This window comes from Erinaceus europaeus, chromosome 11, assembly GCF_950295315.1.
Source record: "Erinaceus europaeus chromosome 11, mEriEur2.1, whole genome shotgun sequence".
NCBI classification, from domain to species: Eukaryota; Metazoa; Chordata; class Mammalia; order Eulipotyphla; family Erinaceidae; genus Erinaceus; species Erinaceus europaeus.
Window position 1 is genome coordinate 105980795 of NC_080172.1, and position 16186 is coordinate 105996980.

At 41.9% G+C, this 16186-nt stretch overlaps 1 protein-coding gene across 5 annotated transcripts in view; it reads right to left on the reverse strand.

Annotated features, from left to right (window-relative positions):
* Nucleotides 1–5429: 5429 nt before the first annotated feature.
* Nucleotides 5430–16186, reverse strand: part of MCOLN2 (mucolipin TRP cation channel 2) — a 75637-nt gene continuing 64880 nt past the window's right edge. For 3 of the 5 annotated variants that reach the window (XM_060202264.1, XM_060202262.1, XM_007524738.2), the window contains 3 exons: nt 13585–13791; nt 10943–11064; nt 5430–6579 (listed from right to left, as the gene is read on the reverse strand). In XM_060202264.1, coding sequence (XP_060058247.1) covers nt 6543–6579; nt 10943–11064; nt 13585–13791 — 366 coding nt within the window. In that variant the 3' untranslated portion in view covers nt 5430–6542. The remainder of the gene's footprint in view (nt 6580–10942; nt 11065–13584; nt 13792–16186) is intronic. The other 2 variants (XM_060202261.1, XM_060202263.1) reach the window with 2 other exon arrangements.

Genomic DNA, 16186 nt, shown 5'->3' on the forward strand with positions numbered 1-16186 from the left:
TTTATTTTACCAGAGCACTTTTCAGCTCTGGCTTATGGTGTTGTGGGCAACTGAACCTGGAACTTCACAGCCTCAGACATGAAATTCCTTTGCATAACCATTATGCTCTCTCCCCCACCCTGGAACCATATTTCTAAGCACCACAATTCTTCTTATTAGCAGTCCATGAGCTAACCACAGGAGCAGTCTAGGGAGCAGACTTTCTCAATAAGGGCTCTCTGAACAGTAACCACAGGTTAGGGTAACTTTTAAAGACTTTATTATAGCGTTTTGGATTTTATTTTGTACTTTCAAGATTTTTGGTTTTTTTTACTATGAGAGAAAAAGACAGACGAGAGTAGCACTTCATTGTTTATGACATCCAATTTTTTTTTTGGCCTCCAGGGTTATTGGTGGGGCTCAGTGCCTGCACCACAAATCCACTGCTCCTGGAGGCTTTTTTTTCCCTTTTGTTGCCCTTCTTGTTATGGTTATTATTATTGTTGTTACTGATACTATTGTTGCTGGATAGGACAGAGAGAAATGGAGAGAGGAGGGGAAGACAGAGAGGGGGAGAGAAAGACACCTGCAGACCTGCTTCATCACTCTTGAAGCGACCCCCTCCCCCAGCAGGTGGGGAACTGGGGGCTCAAATCGGGTTCCTTGCACCGGTCCTTGCACTTTGTAATCATGTGCGCTTAATCCACTGTGCTACTGCCCGACCCCCCAATTTTTTTTTATCTTCCTTGTTTTATATGTGTACTAGTGATAGAGTCCAGGGCCTCACACATACAAGGTATGCACCCTAGCACTAAACTGCTTTCTTGGCATCATACAGCAGGGCTAATTTTATAGAGAGGCACTCAGAAATAAGCCAAAGGACCTACATACGTATCAGGGTTCGAGCCCCCGGCTCCCCACATGCAAGGGGGACACGTCACAAGCAGTGAAGCAAGTCTGCAGGTATCTCTCCATCTCTTTTCCTCTCTATCTTCCCCCTCCTCTCTCAGTTTCTCTCTGTCCTATTCAATAAAATGGGGTGGGGGGGAATGGCTGCCAGGAGCAGTGGATTTGTAGTGTTAGCACCTAGCCCCAGTGACAATCCTCGAGGCAGGAAAAAAAAAAAAGAAAGAGAGATGCTCAGCACCAAAAGATGACTGACTCTTTGTGTCTAAGGACAAAACTGCTATGTCCTCCACATTCTGAGATTCTGAGTCTAGTTCTAATCTGAAGCAGTACTTAGTTCACATATATATATTTGGTTGGGTGGGTGGAACAGTAACTGAAACTTGCCTAAAATACCTACCTTCTGCATTTATCAGATCAGCAAGTGGTCAAGAAGTAAGCTGGTCTCCATTTCATACCATTTTGCTAAAGGCAGTGAGGCTAGGAGCAGATACTACTTTGAGTGGATAGCCCTACTCAGGGAAAAAGCTGGTGGGGAGGGAGGTGTCCTATGACAGCAGGGCCATTTTGGCTTCTGGTCTCTGCCAATCCTCCACAATTAAGTGTGAACTTCAGACAGCAGAATGTACTGCTGCTTACAGAACAGGACTGGGTATTTGTTTTTTGCACACGGAAATTCCTAACTGGAACACAATCCACCAAAAGTACGTGGTGAGCTGATTAAAAAATTAAGATCATCCTGGCTGATCCAAGTGAGAGACTGGCACTTTTGCAGGTCACAGAGAAAAGCTTTTTGAAAATCTAACATTTATTGAGCATTTATAACTCATATCAGGGTTCCATGCACATATGTTTCAGCATCTTATCCCTACAGCCCCATTTTACAAAGAAGAGGCCCTCCTACCCAAGATAGGAGGAGGAGGATGGAAACCCAGATAGACATGCTGCAGATGAAAAGTCTTCTTGGGGGTTAGGCAGTGGCACACCCGGATAAGCACACATCGTATCAGTACAAGGACCCGAGTAAGGATCTAGGTTCAAGCCCCTTACTCCCATCTGCAGGCCATTTCACAAGCCACTAAGCAAGTCTGCAGGTGTCTTTCTTTCTTCCTCCCTATCTCCCTCTCCCTTCTCATTTTCTCTCTGTCCTATCCAATAAAATGGAAAGAAAAAAAAAAACGGGCCAGGCTGTGGTGCCCCTGGTTAAGCATACACACTACAGTGCTCAGGGAATCCGGGTTCAAGCCCCTGGTCTCCACCTGCAGGGAGAAAGCTTCACCAGTAAGGCTGTATATGTCTGTCTCTTTCCCTTTCTACACCCCCACCCCTCTCAATTTCTGTTTCTTTTCAATAATACAATTAAAAATAAATAAAAACAAATAACTAAATAAAATGGAAAAATGTGGTCACCAGAAGCAGTGAATTTCTAGTGCTAGAACTGAGCCCTAGGGGGAAAAAAAAGTCTTAGCTTCTTCACTATTCCCTGGTTCCATGGTGCCTACCACAGCAGTGAATCAAAAGCAGAGAGAATCTCAGGTTTTAATTCAGTGCCAAACTTTAAATGAGATGTTTGACATAAATCCTATAGCTTACTTACCATCATCCCCCTTTGATGCAGAAAGTAACTTCCCAGAGTCACATAGTCACCAGGTAAACTATGTAAAGATAGTTATCATGTTAATGTTCTTTCCTGCAACCCCAGGTCTACAAGCCTAAGGAATGCTGCATTGGTGTTTAATGATGTCACTGCTAGCTTGGGAGGTATGGTCTACAAGAGCTAGACATCCCAGAATGAATACACCAGGCAGAAAGGACATGTGTGAACTCTCCAAGTAGAGGCATGGGGGTAGCAGAAAAATCATTTGTCTTTATAATAACAACATTGTTCAGTAAAATCCAAATAGATGGGAGTCCAGCAGTAGCACAGGAGGTTAAGCACATGTGGCACAAAGCACAAGGATTGGTCTAAGGATCCTGGTTCGAGACCCCTGCTCCCCACCTGCAGGGGAGTCGCTTCACAAGTGGTGAAACAGGGCTGCAGTTGTCTCTCTGTCTCTCTTCTGCACTATATCCCCCTCACCTCACAATTTCTCTGTCTCTATTCAAAATAAATAAAGATTTCAAAAAATAAAAGAAAAAATAAAAAGAAAAAATCCAAATAGATAATACAGTTGGTAAAGTGACATTTGTTTAAAATATATTGAAAGCAAACAATGTTTTCTCTGATACCTTGGGGAAAAAACAAGATTTTCTTGAAACTGTTTTGTCCAGCTGGAGGCAAAAGAAATAAAGGGAAACATGAAAGCTAGTAATAATTTATTTTGTTAAATATTTATTTACTTATTTATTCCCTTTTGTTGCTCTTGTTGTTTTATTGTTGTAGTTATTATTATTGTTCTTGATGTCGTCATTGTTGGATAGGACAGAGAGAAATGGAGAGAGGAAGGGAAGACAGAGAGGGGGAGAGAAAGATAGACACCTGAAGAGTTGCTGTGAAGTGACTCCCCTACAGGTGGGGAGCCAGGGGCTCAAACCGGGATCTTTAGGCCGGTCCTTGAGCTTTGCGCCACGTGCACTTAACCCGCTGTGCTACCGACCAGTTCCCAGTAATAATTTTTTTAAAAGCAAGATCTTGGAAGACCATCATTAATCTTTTTATTTATTTTTATTTTTTGTTATCTTTATGCATTGGCTAGAGACAGCTAGAAATCAAGAGGGAAGGGGGATATAGAAAGGGAGAGAGGATACCTGCAGCCCTCCTGCTTCACCATTTGTGAAGCTTCCCCCTGAATGTGGGGTTTGGGGCTTGAACCTGGGTTCTTGCTCACTGTAATGTGTGCACTCAACTAGGTGTACCACTACCCGACCCCATATTAATCTTATGTTCAAATAGCTGTCACAGCTGCAGATTATGCCAGAGATCCTAACAGATTTTAAAAGTTGGGGGTATAGTCAGTAGTGAAGAAGTTATCTAACTGCATAGAAGATTCTGGAATCATGCAAGTAACCCTAGAATTACCATCAGCTAAACGGTTTTTAGTTTAAACGTCAAGGATGACGTGACTTTTTTGGTAAGAAAAATGTCAACTAAAAATATCATTTTTAGCAAAACATTCTATGGATGATAGTCTAGGTATAGAAGCAGAAGTAAAAAAAAATCTGGTAGGAGGTTGGAAGAGGGAAAAGAGGGGGGTCTTAGAAGGAGGGTCCAGCTTAATTTAAATTCTACTCTTTCCCAGTTAATTTGAGACGGTTGACCCCATCAGCCCAGGTATGACAAATACAGGTGCATAAAGAGATTGTAGCTCCTAAATCATTATCATAAATATTTACTTAGTGACTTCTTTTTTTTTTAACAATGGTAAGGCCAATTTTATTTATTTATTTTTTTAATTTTTTATTTAAGAAAGGATTAGTGAACAAAAGCATAAGGTAGGAGGGGTACAACTCCACACAATTCCCAACGCCCATGTTCAGCGGGGAAGCAATTACAGAAGCCAGACCTTCTACCTTCTGCAACCCTCAATGACCCTGGGTCCATGCTCCCAGAGGGATACTTAGTGACTTCTATCAGTAATAGCCAGTATGTCTTTTGTGGCTTTTAGGAAAGAAGGAAATCCCTTTTGGAGACCAGATAGTAAGAAAGCTATGATCTGAATATTTCACTCATTGCATATTAAAATGTGCTACACTGGGTGGGGCAGAGGGTGGTACACTGGGCTAAGTTCACATATTGCCCTGTGCGAAGACCCAGGTTCAAACCTCCACTTGTGTGGGGAGGGGAGAAGCTTCAAGAGTGTTGAAACAAATACTGCAGGTGTCTCTGTCTCTCACCCCCGCCCTTTTAAAAAGTATCTTCATTTATTGGATAGTCAGGAATTGAGAGGGTAGGGGGAAATAGAGAGAAAGAGCGACAGAGAGAGAGAGAGAGAGAGAGAGATCTGCAGCACTGATTCACCACTTGCAAAGCTTTCCCCCTTCAGGTGGGGATCAGAGGCTTAATCCTGGGTCCTTGCACATTATAACATGTGCATTCAACCAAATGTGCCACCACCCAACCTCCCTATTTCTCTCCCTCTCTATCTCCCCATCCCCTCTCAATTTCTCTTTGCCCTGTCAAGTAAAGAAAGAACAAAAGAAGAAAGAAAGAAAGAAAGAAAGAAAGAAAGAAAGAAAGAAAGAAAGAAAGAAAGAAAGAGAAAGAAAAATGGACACCAGGAGCAATGGATTCATAGTACAGGCACTGAGTCCCAGTGATCACGCTGGTGGCAAACAAACTACAACAACAAAAAGGAAGAAAGAGAAAAAGAGAAAGAGAGAGAATGCAGCATTAAAAAACAAAACAAAACAAAACAAAAAAAACTACAGGGGTTTGTGGCGGCAACTTAGCATGCTTTTTATGGGTGTGGATGTGTGAGGCCCTGGACTTGACCCATGGCAATGCACTAAAACAAGAAAGAGAAAATCACTAATGGTGGAACAATGGTCTATCTCATCCTCTCTCACATAACAAAATTTTAATAGAAAAAAAAGTAGGAACTTTATATGTTATAATAAAAAATAAATTTATTGATACTTGGGAAAAATAGCGTATTTCCTTGCCTGACAAGGGTAAATCCCTACTATAGTGTATTTCAACTAAAGTGAATCACCACCACTACAGTTTATTCACACACCCATGTGTGTACAGTCAATTATTAGTGCAAGCAATAAGGAATCTCGATGACACTGTTTCCTGTTGGTCCACTGACTAGGCCAACAGTTGCTTCATGTTACACTGAAGAAGAAAAACCTTGGGAAAATAGGTCAAGAAATATCCACTGCAAGAGGTCTTTCTTTTGCTGATTTAGGTATGCTCTTCCAATGACTTTGTAGTTCTGCTTGAGTCTCTAATTTGGAATCACGATCGACTTGGCTTGTTTTTTTTTTCCTTTATTCCCTTTTGTTGCCCTTGTTGTTTTATTGTTGTTTTTTATTGTTGTTTTATTATTGGACAGGACAGAGAGAAATGGAGAGAGGAGAGGAAGCCAGAGAAGGGAAGAGAAAGAAAGACACCTGCAGACCTGCTTCACCACTTGGGAAGCAACTCCCCTGCAGGTGGGGAGCCCCGGGCTCAAACAGGGATCCTTTGCTGGTCCTTGTGCTTTGCGTGACCTGCACTTAACCCGCTGCGCTACCAACCGGCTCCCTCGACCTTGTTTCTGTGAAGATCATGGATTAGTAAACACATGCCTGGCAACTCAAGACTAACCTGAAAAAGCAACTCCTTTGATGACAAATACACAGCTTGAAATGCATGGCCATAAGCAGCAATGTTTTGCACAAGCCAAAATGTGCTATTTTTCCATCACAAAATTGTCATGTCATAAATGAAAATATAGCATTTCACTATCACTTCTCTATTGCACCAATGCCCAGTAATTGACTATGGCTTTTGCTTCATCAGTTAAATTTTGAATAAGAAAGAAAAAGAGAGAGAAAGAGAACTTTGGAGTTAGTTTCAAGTCAGCCATCTGACAGTCCCTTTCCCCACTCCACAATGAAATAAGTCAGTATTTTTGAAGTATTTTTGAAAACAGGGATCTGAACTGTTTGGGTCCATGTGGATTGTTACATTGGTTAAGGAGACTTGAAACTTAATTGTCCTTGGAAGGATTTTAGCTGACAAGTGCCAAGTGGTCATCACTTCTTTCCCTGAAATGAAAAGGAGGAGAGAAAAAAGAGAGAGAATAATGATTTTTAAAACTTTGACATAGAGCAGGCAGCCTCCACATTCCAGACATCCTGAGTACAATTTGTAAAAGGGAAAAAAAAAAAACAAAAACTTGAGAAGGCACAACGTACATTATTTTTATTTTGAATAGAAGCTTTTGGCAACATGGAGGAGTTAGACACCTCTTTTTATGATTTTCCCCATTACTGGGGGAGGATTAATGGTTTAAGGTTGACTGTAAAATACAGTAGTTGGCACATGTGTAACATTTCTTAGTTTTCTGCATAACACTCTAGCCCCCACCCAGGTCCTCCTCCCTGAACACAAGCCCCCCCACTCCCCAGAGTCTCCTGCGCTTTGGTGCAATACACCAAATCCAGTCCGAGTTCTGATTTGTATTTTCCCTTCTTTTGTGATTTTTCAACTTCTGTCTATAAATGGGATCATTTCATATTCATCCTTTTCTTTCTGGCTTACCTTGCTTAACATGATTCCTTCAAGATCCTTCTATATAGAACCTTTCAATTCCCTTCTTTGAAAAAATCTATTTAAAAACTGGAAGAACAGACTTTCTTCTATCATTGTGGCAGGAAAAGGCTGTGACTCTGTTAAACTAAGAATATCTTTCTTACGCCAGTTCTTGCGCTTTGTGCCAACCAAGACTATCTTTCTAAAGAACCCCACTGCATCAGAACTGAAAGAAGTTTCTGAGCACAGCTGCTCCACAAGAGGACTAGAAGACACACTAGCTAACTGGCAGTGTCCAAAAGAAAAGCAGATGTTCTGGAGGCCAGGTGTGGCACACCGAGTTAAGCACACATAGGACGAAGCCCAAAGACCAGCTCAAGGATCCCAGTTCAAGCCCCTGGCTCCCCACCTGTGGCGGGGGGGTGTTGGTCACTTCACAAGTGCTGAATCAAGTCTGCAGATGTCTCTCTCCCTCACCCACTCTCAATTTCTCTCTGTACTATCCAATAAAATGGGGGCAAAATGGCCTCCAGGAGCAGTGGATTCATAGTGCCAGCACTGAGCCCCAGCTATAACCCTGGAGACAAAAAAAAAAAGGAAAGAAAAGAAGAAAAAAAAGCAGGTGTTCCAACAGTCAGGCTAGCAGCTCTAGACATCAGCACTTTTGAGGGGAAACAACCAGTATTGTTGCTGGACCACTGTGTTGAAAGAGTGATCCATCCTTGGCAAGAGGTGATGCTGTGGTGGTGGCCGTGGGCATTGGAGAGCAGAGCCAGAAACTACCATTTGCAGTGACTTTATTCCTCAGAAACCCCCCCAGAGAGGTGTGTCTCCATAATTTGGTAAGAATTGTTTCTTTGAAATATTTCATTTGTTCCTTAATGTGAGAGATAGGAGGAGAAAGAAAGAGAACCAAACATCATAGGTGCTGCTGAGAATGGAATTCACAGGAGTCCATCTCTGGAAGTCCAAGGCTTTATCTATTCCACCACTCCCAAGGCCATGATATATATATATATAGATAGATAGATAGATAGATAGATAGATGTGTAGATATATAGATATATATATAGATAGATATAGATAGATATAGAAAGAGATAGAGATATAGATAGATATAGATAGATAGATAGATAGATGTATAGTGTGTGTATTTATTTACTTATTTACTTATTTTTTCTACCCTCACTTCAAACCCTTCAATATCCGAGTCCTATAGTTGATTTCCTCAGAATTTCTTACTCCGCTGAAATCTCTCCTTTCATTATTCAAGATGGGTGGACGTTTCTCCACACCAGACACCTTCTCAGACAATCTGGGTGAGCTGTCTGCTGATATTGGTCCCTTCTCACTACTCAAGCACAGTTTCATCAATGAGTCTTCTAGTCCACTTCTTAAATATTTTACTTGCTCCATATGACTATAAAAGAAACCAATTAAGAATCTCCTTGGTCTTTTATGGTACAAGTCAAACTCAAAAAAAAAAAAAAAAGAAAAGAAAAATCAAACACCTAAAATCTATTGATTACTTTCCAGAATTGACAAGTACATTCTCTGATCAATACGTTTTTCTTTTTCTTTTTGCATCCAGGGTTTTTGCTGGGGCTTGTTTCATTAAATAGGACAAAGAGAAAGAAGAATTTGGGAGGGGATGGGAAGATAGAGATGGGGAGAGAAAAACAGACACCTGCAGACCTGCTTCACCACTTGTGAAGCCAACCCCTTGCAGACAGGAAACCAGTATCCTTACACTATGCATACTTAACCCAGTGCCCTACCACCTGGCCTGCTACCACCTGGCCCCTCAGCACAGTTGTTTTTTGGTTTTTTTACAACTAGCTGTGTACTAGAAAAAGCACCTTTTTATCACTATCTATATTTATTGGATAGAGACAGCCAGAAATCAAGAGGAATTAGGAGACAGAGAGGGAGAGAGAGACACCTGCAACCTTACTTCATCATTCATGAAACTTTCCCCCTGCAGGTGGAGACCAGGGACCTGAACTTGGGACCTTGCACGTTGTAACGTGCACTCAACCAGGTGTGCCACCACCCGGCCCCCCGAAAAAGCAACTTTTGTGATTTTCTTATACAAGATGTCTCTTGGGAGGCAACTGCTTATTAAGAAAATTAATTTCTCTCCATTCCAGCTTTCATGGCTACAGTTTAATGCTCTGAGTGGATGAAATGTGATTTTTAAAATATAACCCTTCTCAGAAGGCCTCATTTGATATTTATTTACCAGGCTTCATGTGGAAATGAGTGATCATAGCATTTCAAATCCCATGGTGTAGTATGAATAGATTAACAGAAAATACCCTCAGTGTCTTCCAGTAGCAATTATATCCTCCCATCTTCCTTCAGGAACTGGTTTAGAGAACAGTCCCCACCCATGACTTCAGATGAAAACAAGTGTGTTCGCAGTTAAGAAAAAACAACCCTCTCCTGACCCTCATTCAGACTCCCCCACCCTACCGCACCCCTCTGCACACACACCACTCTGAATACTTTGCCACTGACCCAGCCAAATGCATTTGGCCAGTGAGGACTTCGTCATGTGCGTTTCCAGCAAAGGGTGTGTATAGTGCCCTAACGATTAGGCTTCCAGCTCTTCTCAAGAAACATTTTTTGTAGCAAAGACTTAAAAAAAAAAAAAAAAAAAACCCTCCTTGACATAGTCAGTGTCCTATCCAAGTACAAATGAAGCTCAGTCTAGTCTCCTACTTCTAAAAGTAAAGCTTCTCTCTGCTTCTCTCTGTCTCTCTCTGTCTCTCTCTCTCTCTCTTAGAAGAGTCTCATAATAGTCTCAAGAGATTTCAACCAAGTCATGTAGCTTTCTGCCCCCACCCGACCCCCTTTTTGGGGGTTGGATCAACGTTCCAGGCATGTCTGATTCCACAGCTCCTCCCAGGTCTCTTCTTCCCAGAGAGATCAGCATAGAGGGAAAGGCACACCGAGAGGGAGAAGCATCACGGCACTAGGCACTACTGCACCAGCTGTGGAGCGCCTCCTGGTGCTATGGTGCTCCCGGGTCTCAAACTTGGGGCTTTGTGCTGGGTAAGGTGTGCGTACTATTGAGTAAGCTATCTCCTAGTCCTACAATTCATTTCTTTCTTTTTTTGCCTCCAGGGTTATCACCGGGACTCAGTCCCAGCACTATAAAGCCACAGTTCCTGGCGGCCATTTTATCGTTTTCTTTCCTTTTTAAAAAATTTTTTTAAAATATATATATTTATTTATTTATTCCCTTTTGTTGTCCTTTTAGTTTTTTATTGTTGTAGTTATTATTGGTGTCGTTGTTGTTGGATAGGAAAGACAGAAATGGACAGAGGAAGGGAAGACAGAGGGGTAAGAGAAAGATAGACACCTACAGACCTGCTTCACCACTTGTAAAGCGACTCCCCTGCAGGCGGGAGTTGAGGGGCTCGAACCGGGATCCTTACACTGGTCCTTGCGCCGGTCCTTGCACTTTGTGCCACCTGTGCTTAATCCACGGCTACCGCCCTACTCCCTATCATTTTCTTTTTTTCTCCCCATTTTATTCCATAGGACAGAGAGAAATTGAGAGGGGGAGAGGGAGATAGAAAGAGAGACACCTGCAGACTGGCTTCACCAATTATGAAGCATCCCCAATGTGAGTGGAGAGTGGGGGGTTCCTTGCACATAGTGCTATGTGCAGTTGACTAGGTGTTCCACCTCTCAGCCCTGCACAGTTTATTTTTAAAGGCTTATTAAGTTGGAAAGAACAAATGACAAATGAATCATTTTACAGAATAAGCTGGTTCTAGCGTATAGATTAGCTGTGAAAAAACTCATTGCGAAGGCAACAGCAGTTCTCCTCAGAAGCATGGAGACCTGCTGAAAGACAGTACTGACCTCCTCAGACAGCAGATGCAGGACAGGAAAGCTGAGGGTCCTTTCTCACACTTGTCTGTGCTACTACATCCCTTCAGAAATTCTTGTAAATCCGTTTCAGGAAACCCATTCTGTTGGTATTTCTTTCAAAAGAAATAGTATTATTACTGCATTTATAGGGCATAGCAAATTGCTCCCTCTGTAAACAAATTTAACCCATCTTTTAAAAAAAGCAAACAAGCAAACAAACAAAACTCTCCTACATGGTTATATAAGATGCAAGAACTGATAACACAATGAATGAATTTGTCCGTCCTAGAAAGTCAAACCAGGGTCACCAAGGGAGTCAACTCAAAGGAAAACTTGAGAAAGAACAGAGGAGGAGTGTGTTAATAAAGAGAATGTGGTGGGGGTGAAGTGCACATAGTATGAAGCACAAGGATTCCCTCAAGGATCCCGGTTCAAGGCCCCAGTTCCCCACCTGTGGGTGAGGGGGTCACCTCATGAAAATTGAGGCAGGCCTTCAGGTGTCTTTCTCTCCCTCTCCTCTCTCAGTATTTCTCTGTCCTATCCAATAAAAAAATGAAAAAATGGCCTCCAGGAGCAGTGGATTTGTTGTGCTGGCACTGAGCTCCAGCGATAACTGTGGATGACAGAGAAAGAGAGAGAGAGGGAGAGGGTGGGAGGGAGGGAGAGAGAGAGAGAGACAGAGAGGAAATAGTCAGTTGCTTAAATGCTGATGCTATTTGAAACCCAGATAAGAGTTCTGCCACCACTGTCACCACCACCAACACATACACACATTGGCAGTGGAGAATCTGATGGAGAGTTTCTATTTCCTCTACTTTTCTAGAGTTGGCCACTTAGGGAGAAGGTTAGAGACAGAGACCCTAAGATCCCTGTCTTTCATGGTAAGTGAGGTCAGCCACCACGCCATTGAGCCTTGGCCATTCACAGGGACACTATCAAGTCAAAAAGGGGAACATACAGGACAGAAGAAGATATCTCTTCTCTTTCCATGGTTGTCGTTAATTATCTTTTCCCACAGGAAAACACATCTCCCCAACACACACACACACACACACACACACACACACACACACACACACACACACACACACACACTGCTCAGAGATGTTTCCAATGGACTGTCTTCCTCTGAGTTAGCCTGAGAAGGGTTCAAGAGAGAGACAATGGCCTGAGACATGGACATGGCATCCCTGGTTGCTCAGACATTGGCCCTGCAATATGATTCTCAGTTACCCCCACCCAAGGCAAGTAAAATTCCTTCAAAACATAAATCGGTTCAATAGATCCTTTCTCAGTGGGTACAGTACCCACCAGGTGCTTTAAGAAGGAGAAAAAGCTCAATAGCCACAAAATACCAAGTTTTCATTGTTGAAAGGGAAACCTGTAATTACACAAGTAGCTGTCATTCAATGTTATGTTACCTTTATTTATTGGATAGAGACAGCCAAAAATCGTGAGGGGAGGGGGTAATAGAGGGAGAAAGACAGAGACACACCTGAAGATCCGCTTCACATCTTGCAGTGTTTCCCCTGCAGGTGGGAGCCGGGAGCTTGAACCCCAGTCTTTGTGCCTTGTAGCATGTGCACTCAAGCAGGTGTGCTAGTAACAGTCACCAGAGACCGTGACCACTCTTATCACTAAAACTCAGTTCTAGTAGTAGCACAAGTAGGTACATCTGCCAGAGCTAAGGACCCAAGTACTTGATTTACCAAACTCAGTCCATCCTAATCTATCCTTCTTCTTTCACTCCCATACCTCCAAACCAATGCACCCCAATCTTGGTGAGAATGACAATGCCCTAAATACATATTTAAATTTAATCTTCAACATTAAAAAGGTTTCTTTTCTGCAAAATTCAGAGTTGAAGCAGGATTATGGCATTTAGAGAAATTAAAATGAAGGATTTTCATTCTTTTTAATATTTTTGTTTAAATTTCAGAGAGAGATACATGGAAGAAACCCAGGTGTCCAACAACAGATGAGTGGCTGAGCAAGTTGTGGTATATATACACAATGGAATACTACTCAGCTGTAAAAAAAATGGTGACTTCACCATTTTCAGCTGATCTTGGATGGACCTTGAAAAATTCATGTTAAGTGAAGTAAGTCAGAAACAGAAGGATAAATATGGAATGATCTCACTCTCAGGCAGAAGTTGAAAAACAAGATCAGAAAAGAAAACACAAGTAGAACCTGAACTGGAATTGGCATATTGCACCAAAGTAAAAGACTCTGGGGTGGGTGGGTGGGGGGAAGAATACAGGTCCAAAAAAGATGACAGAGGACCTAGTGGGGGTTGTATTGTTATATGGAAAACTGGGAAATGTTATGCATGTACAAACTATTGTATTTACTGTCAAATATAAAATGTTAATTCCCCAATAAAGAAATTTTAAAAAGAGAGAGAGAGATACAGGGAAAAAGATAGATAGAGAGAGGCCAGATCACTGCTCAGCTCTGGCTTATGGTGGTATTGGGGACTGAACCTGAGACTTCAGAGTCTCAGGCAAGAAAGTCTTTTGTATAATCATTACACTGTCTCCCCAGCCCCCAAATGGAGTATTTTTCTATGACCCAGTTTATATAGAAGTTGCAGCCATTTTTTTAGACAGAAAATACTGATAACTACTCACCTTGATGGTGTCATAAGAATCTGTAATGAGTGCAATGAAAAGGCTGAGTATCATATATATAAAAAGACTGATGAATGAGTATAAATATAGGCGGCTGAAGACCCACACCAAGATGCTCTTCTGCTGGATCTGAGCAAAGGTTGCAAACATGTCATCACCATTGACCAGAGAAAATAGACACTCAGCAACTGTGTTAAGATTTTCAAACTGTAGGGGAAACCAAAATTAGTTTTTGAATTATGTTATATTATAAAGAAGAAAAAAAAAGCAGACAGGTACCTAGTTTGCTTCCCTTGTTGAAATTTTTGTTGTTGTAGTATTATTGCTATTATTATTAAGAGTAATGTTTATTTTAAAGGAGCTAGAATACTACAAGATAATTATTCAAAATTCCACTCTACAGGGAGTCAGGCAGTAGTGTCGCGGGTTAAGCACAGGTAGCACAAAGTGCAAGGACCAGCATAAGGATCCTGGTTCGAGCCCCCAGCTCCCTAACTGCAGGGGAGTCGCTTCACAGGCAATGAAGCAGGTCTACAGGTGTCTGTTTTTCTCTCCCCCTCTGTCTTCCCCTCTTCTCTCCATTTCTCTCTGTCTTATCCAACAATGACAACAACAATAATAACTACAACAATGAAACAACAAGGGCAACAAAAGGGAATAAATAAATAAATAAATAGTAAAAAAATTTTTTTTTAAATTCCACTCTACAAATCACTGAAAATAATCTCTTGAATTTCCTGTTTTCCTATGCATGTTTCACACATTTAATATATTCATGTTCACATTTGCTAACAATCTTGAATCCTGATTTTTTCTACTTGTATAAATATAACATTTTGTTATTCATACTTACAGAACATTTGTTAGTTCCCTGGAAATGTTATACTTACCTAGACCCTTAGCCACCTCTATGATGCTTGCTATGATAAAGAACGATGTATTTTTATATGCATTTATGTTATGCCATTTCTCTTTCTTTCTCTCTTAATTCTCCTTTTTTTTTTTTTACCTTTATTTATTGGGTAGAAACATCCAGAAATCAAAAAGGAAGGGGGAGACAGAGAGGAAGAGAGACAGAGAGACACTTACAGACTTGCTTCACCACTTGTGAAACTTTCTGCCTGCAGGTGGGGGTCCAGGGGCTTGAACCTGTGTCCTTGTGCACTGTAACATGTGTGCTCAACCAGGTGCACCACCACCTGGCCCTATGCCATTTATTTTTAAGATCCATTTATTTATTTTGTAGAGGAAAGAGTTTGAGAGAGAGAGAGAGAGAGAGAGAGAGAGAGAGAGGGAGTCAAGAGCCTTGCTCCAACATGCAGTGGTGGGAACTGAAACCAGTCTTCACATATGCCAAGTCCTGTGACCTACCACTCACCCTATGGACCTGCCCTGGATAGTTTCTCCATTCCGGGAGACTCCCTGTCAATGTTACTGTACTAACGCCAGTCCCAGTTCGGGGCACCAGTTGCAGGGCTAGCTTCGCCGGAGGGAGAGAGATGACCAGGGACTCATGGCTGAACTGAGACGTAGTTCAATCTTTATTGACGAGCGGGGATGCAGTTCAAACTAGCTATCTCTAATCACAATCCTGTCCTATATATAATCTCCTGAGGCGGAAGTGTCAGGAAGAGGAAGTACGTACGACAGGGGGTGGGGAGAAGGAAAAAGCGGGAATCAGCGGGGATTAAACCAATGAAAACAATGAATATGTAAATAGACCACAAAGTTAAGCAATACAAAGGAACCTAACGTGACGATCAAAACAGAAGGTCTTATAAGCAGAATTTAGAAGCAGACCAACATACTAGTTTCCAGTTACAACCTGTATCAGTTGGAAGTCTGTGAAAGACCCAACAAGACTCTCAACTATGTTTCTAAAAAGAGGCCTGTACTTTCTGGGAGGTCTCCTAGCATGGGGCAAGCTAGGCAGGGCAGAGGTGCCAGGAAAAAGCTAGTGTTATAGTTCTGGTGAGACCAGAAGGAGGACTCTGAAGAGAAAACAAGTCTTTGTGTAGACAAGAAAAAGAGACTATTGGGGCCAGGTCCTGGCACACACTATTGGGGCATATGTGTTACAGTGCCCAAAGGCCAGGGTTCAAGCCCCTGGTCCCCACCTGAGGGAGGAAAGCTTCACAAGTGGTGAAGCAGTGCTGCAGGTGTATCTGTTTCTCTAGCTCCTCCTTCCTCTCAATTTCTGGTTGTTTCTATCATAAAGTTAACAAGAATATACTTTTTCAAAGGAAAAGAGACTATTAATGGGCTCCTTTTCACGCATGATGAGTTTGAGGTGTGAGGTGGGAACACTGACAGTTAGTTGAGGCCTGTACCAGGAGTTTAGGAATCCAGGCTGGTGTGGGATTTTATTGGAACCACACAACCAGCCATTCTGGCTTCAAGGGATTACAAACTAATACTATCTCGGCTAAAAACAAACAAGTTCTGTTTTACTAAATAGTATCTCTTGTCCCAGAGGATTAAATATTAGCCAAGTATGAAGCACAGATAGAACAAGTTGCTGTAGTTTTCTCTTCTTCTTCTTCTTCTTCTTCTTCTTCTTCTTCTTCTTCTTCTTCTCCCTCTTCTTCTTCTTCTTCTCCCT